The sequence below is a fragment of the Saimiri boliviensis genome, chromosome 15, assembly GCF_048565385.1.
Source record: "Saimiri boliviensis isolate mSaiBol1 chromosome 15, mSaiBol1.pri, whole genome shotgun sequence".
NCBI lineage: Eukaryota > Metazoa > Chordata > Mammalia > Primates > Cebidae > Saimiri > Saimiri boliviensis.
The window spans coordinates 71,790,987-71,803,847 of NC_133463.1; the positions used below are offsets into that span (position 1 = coordinate 71,790,987).

Below are 12,861 nucleotides of genomic sequence, written 5' to 3' on the forward strand. Positions count from 1 at the left end.
AAAACCTGAGCATTTCCTATATTCATTTTTTCTTCTGGATTTACATTTCTTTTTTTTTTTCCCCCCGCAAGATAGAATCTTGCTCTGATGCCCAGGCTGGAGTACAGGGACATAATAATCTTAGCTCACTGCAACCTCCACCTCCTGGGCTCACGTGATTCTCCCACCTCAGCCTCCCAAGTAGCTGAGACTACCAGCATACACCACCACACCTAGCTAATTTTTGTATTTTTTGTAGAGACAGGGTCCCATGATGTTGCCTAGGCTGGTCTCGAACTCCTGAGCTCAAACAATCCACCCACCCCGGCCTCCCAAAGTGCTGGAATTACAGGCATGAGCCCTCACACCTAGCTGCATTTCTTCATACATTATGAAATTTCTCTTTCTCATCATTGCAAGCATTTTCTGATCTGTCATTAGACTTTCATGATACTTTTGCTGTATTTTGACATATAAAGATTTAATTAAATGTAGGCAAATGTATCCATGATGTGTTATGTTTAGAAAGTCTTTTTGCTCCAAGAATGTAAGTACTCATGGTTTTATTTTAGCACTTTCAAGGTGCATCCAAGGAATAAGGAAGAGATTCAACTGTTTTCCTAATGGTCACCCCATTTTCCCAACCCCATTTACAGAGCAACTCACAGTTTTTCCAATTAATTAAAAAACTACTTTCATTTAACGTTTATACTCTGTTCTCCTTTATATTAAGGTCTACTTTAACACCATTCTGTTTGGAATTGATTCCTATGCCAATATCAAGTGATTTTAATTTCTGTGGGTTTTCTTGTTTTTTTTTTTCTCCCTCTCTTTTTTTGAGACAAGGTATCAGTCTGTTGCTCAGGCTGGAGTGCAGCGTAGTGATTACAGCTCACTGGAACCTCAAATTCCTCGGTTCAAGCAATTCTCTGGACTCAGCCTCCCAAGTGGCTAGGACTACAGGCATGTACCATCACACCTGGTAATTTTTTTTTCTTTTTTTGAGACGGGCTCTCCCTATGTTGTCCAGGTTGGTCTCAAACTACCAGCTTCAAGTGATCCTCCCACCTCAGCCTCCCAAAATGCTGGAATTATAGGCATGAGCCACTGTGCCTAGCCTAATTTCTACTCCTGCTATATTTTAATATCTGGTAAAGTTAAATAGTTAAATAATATCCCTCCCCCTTATTTTCTTCGACAATTGTCACAATTTTCTTGGTTAGTCTCAATAGTTTATTTCTCTAAATGAATTAGAACCAACATTTTATTATATCAATGTGATATTGATATAATTCCTAGTCAAGAAGTCTTTCGTAGCTTTTACAGTTGTCAATAGAGCTCTCTCTTTCTTTTTATACCTATTCACAAAAGCTGAGTATCTTACTGCCTGCAATATTGAAAACTGAGCTTCTGCCAGGCGCGGTGGCTCATGCCAGTAATTCCAGCACTTTGAGAGGCCAAGGCAGGTGGGTCACCTGAGGTCGGAGTTCAAGACCAGCCTGATCAACATGAAGAAACCCCATCTCTACTAAAAATACAAAATTAGCCGGGTGTGGTGGCCCATGCCTGTAACCCCAGCTACTCAGGAGGCTGAGGCAGGCAGAGGTTGTGGTGAGCCAAGATCACACCACTGCACTCCAGCCTGGGCAACAAGAGTGAAACTCAGAAAGAAAGGTAGGAAGAAAAGAAAGAAAGGAAGGAAAAGAAGAGAGGGAGGGAGGGAGGGTAAGGAAGAGGAAAAGAGAGAGAAAGAGAGAGGGAAGGAAGGAAGGAAGGAAGGAAGGAAGGAAGGAAGGAAAGGAAACAGAGTTTCTTGGGCTTTCTAAGCATACAACCCTCACTGTAAATAAACTTTTGTATCTTATTTCATTCATGTCTAATTCACTGGCTGGCACCCCAACTAGAACAATGCTAAAAAGTGATGGAGTAAATGGCCTTCCTAAACTTTTGGAAATGCTGGCAAAACGCTGGCCTTTGGAATGAGAGCTATGCATCTATCTCATTGCACACTATCATGTACCAAGCACAAAAGACATGGTGCCTGAATTCCTCATAGTAGTGGGGAAGGCTGTCAAAAGAAGGAAGAGTTGGCACAAGCAAGGGGACGTGTGGACTTGTTACAAAGGCCCCAAGAATGGCAAGAGCACAACAACTGAATGGATACTGCTAACAATTCGAGTGTGGCTGGAATGGGGGACATCAGTCACGGGGACTGGCCACATACAGACTGGCCAGGTACATTCTCCCAGCACGGGAATGTAACCCTCAGAGCTTAATTCCTTATAGAGGAAACTGCATTGTACATACCTAAAAAGTGACTTTCCAAGAAACTTGTATTAAACCAGAAAAATAAAATAGGTTAGTTTCTTTCACCACTTTATCACAGAAACAGGATAGTTTAATGGAAAGAGAACTGGAGGTGATTTGAGAAGGCCTGTGGTTAAGTTTTTGCTTATGAGTCACCACTTTGAGCCTCGATTTCCATAGTTAATGGTTTTTTTTTTTTTAAAGAAATCAATAAATTAGTGCACGACTCAGCTTATTTACAGGTACTGATTCAGGAGATGGATTTTACAGATGAGGAAACAAGATGAGAAAAGGTTAAGTAGCAGCTAGTAAGTGGTAGAGCTAGAATTTTATCCCAATCTGACGCCAAAGTTTGTGCTACTAAGCCCCTATTTTTACAATCCCTCCCACAAGTGACATCAGTATTATGAGATACAATTACAATGAGTGTAAGTGTTCACTATTACTAGATTTGTATAATCCTGAAATGGACTAAGAGTATAATTCATTCTCTGTGCTTAAGAAAAGCACTGAGAGTAAAGACCAGAAGCAAACTCTCCTAAGTAGCCCTGGAACCTTGGAAAAGCATGGACCTTTGAGTTGGCTTCTTTATCCACCCAATGACATTACCCTATGACTTCTGCCTTCCTTATGTTACAGGATGTATAAAAGGTTGGAATTAAGAGAGTAGATTAAAAAGAGGCTTTGTAAAAAGAATTAATGTGTGTGGGTGTGTTAACTGTATTATCACAATCTTCTAGGAAACACCTGCTAACTGGTTTTTATAAATTCATATTTCAACTACCCCCATATTCCTATAAGGTACTCAAGGCGTGATTTTGGAAAAGAAACCTCATTTTCGTCTGACTACATTTTCTCTAATGCTGATGACACAAGGCTATTTTTAGTCACCGCTTGCACCTGTTCTTTGGATATCAGTGTCTGTCAAAATACCTCACTTCTTTTCCCTGTTCATTAAGCTTACCCTTGAGTTACACTTGCTTCCATTGATCTAAAAGACTTAATACTATTTTTGTATTACTTTAAAATTATAATCTGAAAACACCAGAAGACACCTTATCTCTTTAGAAGGATACAGCATAACGTATTTCTGAAATCCTCATTGTAAGTATCCAACTAAATCCCATTTTTCCCTCTACCTGAGGATATATGTAAATAGGAAGGAGAAGGAAATTGTCTTTATGTTCAGTGCCAGGAGTAGAGAGCCATTTCTATTTTTTTTCTTTTTTTGAGACAGAGTTTCGCTCTTGTTACCCAGGCTGGAGTGCAATGGCGCGATCTCGGCTCATCACAACCTCCACCTCCTGGGTTCAGGCAATTCTCCTGCCTCAGCCTCCTGAGTAGCTGGGATTACAGGCACATGCCACCATGCCCAGCTAATTTTTTGTATTTTTAGTAGAGACGGAGTTTCACCATGTTGACCAGGATGGTCTCGATCTCGTCGTGATCCATCCGCCTTGGCCTCCCAAAGTGCTGGAATTACAGGCTTGAGCCACCGCGCCCGGCAGAGACCCATTTTCAACCCTGGAAAGCCTAAAAGGCAGCCAAGTGCAGCACAAAGAGCTATGACTTGAGATAGGACTGCCTGCCTCGCACTGAGAGGACTTGTGGGGGAGCAGGGAGTATCTCATTTTAACTCCACAGCAACCCCAAGGCCAGACTCATAATGATCCCAGTTTTTTCAGGAGGAAAGTTGGGCCCTAATTGTTGTTCTGGTAATCTGCCCAGAGTTCCCCACTTAATAAGGACATGTAGCCCACGTGTTCACTGATATATACACCCTTCAAGAAGACACAAGACATTATTCCTCAGTTATTAGTCCAATAACTTGAGAGTATGAGTTGCAGCCATCCTTTAACTAAATCTCCTAAACAAATCTGCTACTGAAATAATTACAAATGCCATCCAGAGTCTAGAGTGAGTTTTTGTTGTTGTTGTTGTTGTTGTTGTTGTTGTTTTAAGTATGAAAAGTGAAGACTTGTCTGAAATAATAAGAATCGTTTGATTTGGACTTAAGTATGTATCAGTCACCAAGCAAGAAGGATGATGAGCACCTGTGTAACAAATGCTGGTTTAGCAAACTGTGGCCTTTTTTGCAGGGTGGGGACAAAACAGGTAGGCAAGAAAAGGCCCCTTCCATTCATTTAAACAAATGAACTTCATCTTTTAAAAGAGCAAGTGAAAGCCATCAAATCTGCTCTTAAGTATATAGGCAACAGAAATTACCATTTATACTCACCAAGAAATACATATGTTCACCAAGACATATACTAGAATGTTCATAGCAGCAACATTCATAATAGCCAAACTGGAAACTGCCCAAAAGGTCCCTTAATAGCTGAATGAGTAATTTAATTGTAGTATGGTCCCATCGTGAGCAATCTATAACCACATGCAACAATATGGGTGACTCTCAAACATAATGTTGATAAAAGCAGCTAGATACTAGAGTACACTTTATAATTCCATCTAAAGAAAGTATAAAAATTGGCTAAAACAACTGATATTAATAAAAGTCAGGAGCATGGTTACCCTTACAGAAGACAGTGAACAGAAGGAAGCAGAAGAAAGGCTTTAGGGATTTGAAATGCTAGCTTTATATATGTTTTGAACTTTTAAAAACTCAAGCTATAAACGTATTACACATATACTTTCCTGCTTGTATACTGTAACTCAATAAAAAGTTTTTTTAAAAAGCCACAATCTAATGAGCAACATTATTATAGACTACAGAACTGTTTAACGTGGACAGGACTACCAAGGAAAAATTTTAAACTGTATGTACCAAAATACTTGCCACTAGAGGTCTACAACCAAACCTTGGTGGATATAGAACTTCTATGCAGCCGGGCACAGTGGCTCGCGCCTGTAATACCAGCACTTTTGAGAGGCCGAGGCAGGTGGATCACTTAAGGTCAGGAATTCGAGACCAGCCTGGCCAACATGGTGAAACCCTGTCACTAATAAAAATACAAAAATTAGCCAGGTGTGGTGGTGGGTGCCTGTAATCCAAGCTACTTGGGAGGCTGAGGCAGGAGAATTGCTTGAGCCTGGAAGGCAAAGGTTGCAGTGAGTGGAAACTGTTCCACTGCACTCAAGCCTGGCAACAGAGCAAGACTCCGTATCAAAAAAAAAAAAAAAAAAAGAACGTCTATGCTCAGCCTATAGTCCAAGTTCATTCTCCTCCCTGCTATGGTGAAATCTCTCTCTTCCCCAATACACCCTTAAATCAGTCTGCTAAGGTTGCTGTCATCAGGTTAAATGTGATAATATAAGCAAAAGCTTGGCAAATATAAGTACCAGGCTAAATCACAGGATTGGTTGGTACCCATTTCTTATTCCTGGAAACAAACTAGAGAAATTGAGAGTTCACATCTTCCCATTGCAAGTCAGGATGCTTTTAAGGAGACAAAGCAGAATAATCATACAGCAGTTACACTTCAATTTAAATTACTAATTAAAATTAGACTCTTACTGTCCAGGAGAGAAGGCCATAAGGTACAAAGTACTGGCTGATAAACAAAAATTGGCAACTATTTTTTTTTCCCATACCAACCACACAAGAGGCAACTATTTTTGAATAGCCTATTTATCAGGCTATTTACTGGGAATTACAAACATTTTTCTATGTGTGCTACATACTAGAGGTGAGAAGTGGATAACGTATTTCCTGGATTTGAAGGTACTCGTTCCTGTGTTTCTGAAATTAGAGTGTCTCACAATCAATATACTTGTTTAATGTAATTTCTACTCCCCCTGCCCCCCCCCAAAAAGTTGCATTAAATTGATGGTGCATCATATAATCAATGGTGTCTTAGAATAAAGTTAATAGGCTATTATATTATCCTCAGATCTTAAAGAAATTGAGGCTCAGACAGGATAAATAACTTGCCTAAGGGTACACAACTAGCAGGGGGCTGAGCCAGGGCTGAGACCATGATTCCACTACTTGAAATCTTACAGGCTTTCTACTCTGATCAAAAAGGAAAAATCATTTGCTATGATTGATTTGGAAGAAATCACCTTCAAAAATTTTTTGCTACATATTTTTTCCTAGATATTATGCAAAGGGGTGAAACAAGACAGCTTAGAATGATCTTTGACTCAACGAAACAGAAACTGAAACTGAAGTTGTCTAAAAAATGGGGGAAATATTTATGTCAGGATGATTGCTGGAGTTCAGTGATATAGCCTTGGGGACGCTGTAACGGGGTGATGTTATTTTGTCCAAAGAAATGAAGAAATACCGCCATGCAGGCAGCCCTGTGGGATATGATCTCAAAAAACACAAAGGCAGCAGGAATTGCCACCTCTTGTGCAGTTAATCAAGGATTAATATGAAAACATTTCATTATTGTGAACTGTTTGATGAACATAAATCTGAGGGACTCGGAATAGGGAGAAATCGTAGACAACAATATAATGAATCTCAACACACACCTGTTTCAACCTATCCAAACTAAAGAAATAACAGTATAAACCTCAGCGTTCCAAACCAACAAGCTACGCAAAGGAATCCATAGCTGAGGAGGAAAAATAACTTGTCACTTCCAACATAAGCACGCAATTCTAAATCAGCCCCCAATTTGTACAAGCTGCAAAGATTCCATTTCTAAGGAAAAGAGGAGCTTTCTTGCAGGAACTCCGCTACAGTACACCTCAAAGTGTCCTGCACAGCAGCCTCTCAAATGCAGTTTTTCCTTGACTGCTTCATTTGCAAATGAGTTCCTCCAGGTGGGTCTGAAAGTTCAATTTGTCCAAAATAGGGGAGAATCATAGTAACAGGAAGAAAAGACAAGATACAGCTGTTGATCTTTCACACCTGGGCAGTTTGTACACTGTCCTGCTTCCTGCTGGCAGTTTCTCCCAGTCTGGGGAGAACAAGCTGAGAAGAAATAATACAGGGAAGATGATAAAATCGTGGAAGACGTGACAAGAACGGTGACTCCTAATCAGTTCACCACTGTTAACATTATATACCCGCAGCATGGTAGAGAGGATTATTTACATTACTGCTTTACAATGTGCTTATACATATTGTGTAGTCACTAATACGACTACACCAGTGAGGATTTTGCAGAGGGCCAACGAGCCTGTTTTGACCAGTCCTTCTCACACAGTAGTATGCCAACATTGCTCCCTGTGAACACACATTACTCAACAAGCCACCAGGAACAAAGTACACAACATTCACTCAGCCAACAAATATTTATTAAAGTAAAAACAGAACAGTATGCAATTCCGACTGCCCTCCAGAATCACTTTTTTTTGAGACGCAGTCTTGCTCAGTCGCCCAGGCTAGAGTGCAGTGGTGTGATCTCAGCTCACTGTAATGTCCACCTTCCAGGTTCAAGTGATTCTCCTGTCTTAGCCTCCTGAGTAGCTGGGATTGCAGGTAAGCCCCACCAGCTAATTTTTGTATTTTTAGTAGAGACAGGGTTTCACCATATTGGCCAGGCTGGTCTCAAACTCCTGACCTCATGATCCACTCGCCTCAGCCTCCCAAAGTGCTGAGATTACAGGCATGAGCCACTGCACCCAGCCCAGAATCATATTTTTATGTCCAACTGCTCCTTTGGCCTCTCCACACAGATGCCTGAAAAGCATCTCAAGACTTAGCACGGCTAAAACCTAACTCTGCATCCATACCGGCCCCCACTCCCAAGCTAAGCATCCCTGACCATTCCCCATCTCCATCAAGGGCTCTGCCATCCACTCAGCTGCTCCTGTGAAAACAGTAGTATCTTTCAGTCCTGCTTGCTTCACCCGCTCATTCTTCAGATCCGTTTAGCTGTAATCTTGTCCACTCTGCCAAGTCTGTGCCTTTTTCTCTATCTTCACAGCCATCAAACCACCATCTCTCTGCCCTCCTAACTGGATTCATCTCTAATCCAAACCACCACTCTGCCCTCCTAACTGGATTCATCTGTAATCCAAACCACCACTCTGCCCTCCTAACTGGATTCATCTCTAATCCAAACCACCATCTCTCTGGCCTCCTAACTGGATTCATCTCTCTGATCTCATCACCCACCCCTTCCTCCTTCAACCCCCTCCATACACACACAAAGTCCACTCCACAGAGTAGTCGGGCAATCTGTCAGTCCTTTGCTCACAAGGCTCCAAAGACTTGTAGTGCCCTCAAAATGAAGTTCAAACCTCTTAGCATGACCTACAAGGCCCAACTATGAATTAGCTTTAACCCACCCTTCCATCCTAGCTTCACCGCACCCAGCCCTGGCTCTCTCCCTGCCTTCATCTACTAATCCCCATCCTACAGCTGACCCTGTACCGGCTAGAAACCCAGTCTTCTTTCTGTTCCGAGCTCCTACCTCTGAGCCTGTCACTTACTAGTCCTTCCTGGAAGGTTGTCTCCAGACCCAGATCTACCCAAAGCTGGCTGGCTCCTCAGTATTCCAATTTCTTCAAATGTCTTCTCTGAGGCCTTTCTGGGTAGAACACCCTATCAAATATTACACCCCTTAAATTGCATGCCTCGATGTCTTCACAGGATCTGAAACCTTTTCAGTCCTGTTTACTATCGTACCCCCAGTGTCCAGCACACAGCAAGTGCCCAATTATTCCCAAGAAGTCAGCCAATAATATATAAGCCAATATACTATGTGCCAGGCACTATTCTAGGTAACAAGGACATTGGTGAACAAGGCAAAGATCCAGCTCTCATGGAGCCTTATTCTCTGAGGGGAAGCAGACTGATAAATACCAAGGGGTGAGATGTGGCAAGGAAACTGAAGGATAAGGGAGTGGCGTGAAGGAGGGGCTATTTTATGTAGGGCCATCAGAGAAGGCCTTGTCAATAAGATGGCATTTGGGCAGAGATCTGAAGACTGTGAGGAGGTAAACAAGTGAGCCACCGTTATCTTCCTCAAGCAGAGAAATAACATGTGTAAAGACCCTGAGGAGAGATCCAGATAAGCACTGAAGGAACAGCAAGGATCTCAATGTGGAGCCTCAGGCAGGAGTTGGAGAGTAGCAGGAGATGAGGTCAGAGAAGCAGCAGGCGGTGTTGCAAGCCACAGAAAGGACTTGGATTTTACTCATTAAGAAAACATGGTGGCCAGACGCATTGGCTCATGTCTGTAATTCCAGCACTTTGGGAGGCCAAGGTGGGTGGATCACGAGGTCAAAAAATCAAGACCATTCTGGCCAACGTGGTGAAACCCCGTCTCTACTAAAAACACAAAAATTAGCCAGGTGTCATGGGGCACACCTATAGTCCCAGCTACTTGGGAGGCTGAAGCGGGAGAATCGCTTGAACCCGGGAGGCAGAGGTTGCAGTGAGCCGAGATCACACCACTGCACCCCAGCCTGGCGACAGAGCAAGACTCTGTCTCAAAAAAAAAAATTAAAAAGGTAGGATTCTGGACAGAGGAAATGACAGGACTTGATTTATGTTGTTGTTGTTGTTTTTCGTAACTTGATTAATGTTTTAAAAGGATCACTCTAGCTGTCTAGAGAAAAGATTGAAAGGAACCAGGCTGCAATGATAATGGCTAGCAATGGAGAATGAAAAGAGCCTGTATTCTGGACACATGCCTCCAACAGAGTCAACAGGATTTGCTGACAAATTGCGGAATGTGAGAAAAACGAGAAAAATAAAAGATGACTCCGACAACTAACTTTGGCTCTTCTAATAATGGAGTTGCTATTCACCTCTAAGGCAAAGGGGGAAAGGGGATTCAGTTCTGAACACATTAAGTTGAAGATGACTCTTTAGTCATCCAAGTCATGATTTCAAGTAAGCACTGGATGCACAAATCTGGAAATCAGGAGACAGATCTGTACTGAAGATATTTACACTTACATTTCAGAATCTCCAGTTTATAGAAAGTATGTAAAGCCCTGAGGCTGAATGAATGAGACCACCTTAAGCTAGGGAGAGTCTACAGAAAACAACTGATTCCCAAGGCACATCCTAACATTTAAAAGTCAGGAAAATAAGGAACCACCAAAGGAAACCAAGAACTAATACCCAGTGAAGAGAGAATGACAAGAGAATGTTATCCACGGGCCAAGCAAAGGGCTGAAATTAATGTGGGATCTTGCTATCTGACCTGCCACTGATTAAAGTTTTACATCAGAATGTGGTGACTACAGATAACCTTCAGAAAACTAGCACTCCCTTGCCAGAAATGTTACTCTAGACTGTTTCTTCATGCTTAACAAAATAACAAGGCAGGAGGGAGCGGTGGCTCACTCCTGTAATCCCAGCACTTTGGGAGGCCGAGGTGGGTGGATCCCGAGGTCAGGAGTTGAAAACCATCCTGGGCAACATGGTGAAACCCCGTCTCTACTAAAATACAAAAAGTTAGCTGGGCGCAGCGGCACGTGCCTGTAATCCCAGCTACTTGGGGGGCTGAGGCAGGGAAACTGCGTGAACCCCGGAGGTGGAGATTGCAGTGAGCAGAGACTGTGCCACTGCACTCCAGCCTGGTGACAGGGCAAGACTCCGTCTCAAAATAAAATAAATAATAACAAGGCCTTCCATTTCTGGACATATTTACTCTTTGCCCATTCATTCGTACATTCTATTACTACGTGGGGGATACTAAATTAGGGCTAGAGAGAAATGCAGAAAAATACACTCATTCTATCTCTGACTTTAAAACACTTCTGTAAGGAAAAAAAAAAAAAAAAAAAAACTCCATTAACGTGAAACGAACTCAGCAAGAAGTTCGTGAAGTTGACACCCACAGGCGGCGACCCACGTGGGTGACAGATGGAGGTCAGAGGGCACTGCTCCAGGCGAACCTAATCGCCAGCGTCCAACAGATTGACAACCACCACCGACTATTCTCACTGCTTCCTTGAGTGCGGAGAGCGAGAAAGCACAAACTCACTATACTAGAGAAGTCAACCCCTCCCCACCAGGTCAAGTCCACGTCTCCAGCTATCCAGGTCCCGGCTCCAGACCCCAGAGCCTCCCCCGGGCCAAAGGACGCCCGCTCTAAACCGCCAGCGCCGGACGCACTACAAATCCCAGCAGGCACCGCGCGCCCGCAACATACCGGCCTACGCTCCGCCGCCGCAGGGCCGCCTGGGGCCAGTAGTCTCCACGCCCCCCGTCTCCGGTAAGTACCTGAAAGCGGTAAAGGAAGGCTTCGGGCCAGAGGAAGAGGTAGGCCGGGCTGATGAGGCCGAGTTTGCCGACCAAGGGCACCGCGACGGTGGCGGCGAACCAATAGCGCGTGATCGCGGGGATGCTCCTGAACCAGTCTCCGATGTCCGACATCTTCGACCCACAGGTAGCCAAGATGCACACGGCCGCCCGACTCCCCGTGCCAACCCCCTCACGACGCGGCCGGCTCCGCGACTGTTAGGTGTCGAGGTGGAAGCCGCAGAAGCCGCGATGCAGAAGGCGGAGACGGGCAGACGTGGCGCCACCGAATTCGGACCAGCGAGACAACCTACTGAGGCGAAACTTCCCCTTCCGGCGGCCGCGGACTACGTGACCAGAAGTCCCGCCGCTTAAAGGGCGAGCGCCGATTTTAGCGCCCGGCCGAAACTAGGCGTCCTGGGGGCGGAGCCAGGTAGGGCGACAAGACTGTGGGCAAACAGTGGTTGCCAGGAGCAACGGCAAACGCTCCAGCCAATGGCGACACCAAATGCCATTCACAAGTTCTAAGAGTTTTAACGCGGCTGGGTCCTCTTGGAGAGTATTTAAAGGAGATGAAGGCAAACAGTCTAGTTCTTCGTCTGCTCACTCATTCCATGAGTGATGATCGGGCACAGTTGTAAACGGAGGGCATACTGCGCCTGTCACCGCTATCGTGGTACCCTCTCTCTTGATCTTACATCCTCATGGGGATAATTTATAAACAAATAGATAATGATGTAAGATAATTTCAGAGACTGATTAGAAAAATGAAAAAAAAAGAGAAAAAAAGAAAAATAGAAAAATGAAATGAGATAATGAGGTAGAGTGATGGGGTGGGGGAGCGGCAGTGTGAGGACAAATGACTACTTTAGGTATGAACAGAGCCAGCCAGGCAGAGATCTGGGGGAAGAGTTTTCCATGCACAGAAAACAGCCGCTGTAACTAGGTTGGAATGTTGGAGGAACTGAAAGCCAAAATGATCCATCTTGTCTAATCCATCTTGTATAAAAAGGAATCTTTAAAAAAAAAAGATACTGGCCGGGTGCGGTGGCTCACGCCTGTAATCCCAGCACTTTGGGAGGCCGAGGCGGGCGGATCACCTAAAATCAGTAGCTCGAGATCATCCTGGCCAACATGATGAAACCCCGTCTCTAATAAAAATACAAAAATTAGCCAGGTGTAGTGGCGGACATCCGTAATCCCATCTACTCGGGAAGCTGAGACAGGAGAATCGCTTGAAGCCGGGAGGTGGAGGTTGCAGTGAGCAGAGATCACGCTAGCGTGGGGGACAAAATCGAGACTCCTTCTGAAAAAGAGAGAGAGAGAGAGAGAGAGAAAAGAGAGGAGAGAGAGAGAGAGAGAGAGAGAGAGAGAGAGAGGGAGAGAGGGAGGAGGAGGAGGAGGAGGAGAAAAGGAGGAAAGAGAGAAAGAAAAAGAAAGGAAGGAAGGAGTTTCCT

General features: G+C 43.9%; 1 protein-coding gene across 1 annotated transcript in view; it reads right to left on the reverse strand.

Moving 5' to 3' along the window:
• The window catches only part of DERL1 (derlin 1), a 32,779-nt gene extending 21,019 nt beyond the window's left edge, over positions 1 to 11,760 (reverse strand). The window contains exon 1 of the mRNA XM_003933095.4: positions 11,387 to 11,760. Coding sequence (XP_003933144.1) covers positions 11,387 to 11,539 — 153 coding nt within the window. The 5' untranslated portion in view covers positions 11,540 to 11,760. The remainder of the gene's footprint in view (positions 1 to 11,386) is intronic.
• Positions 11,761 to 12,861: the final 1,101 nt, after the last annotated feature.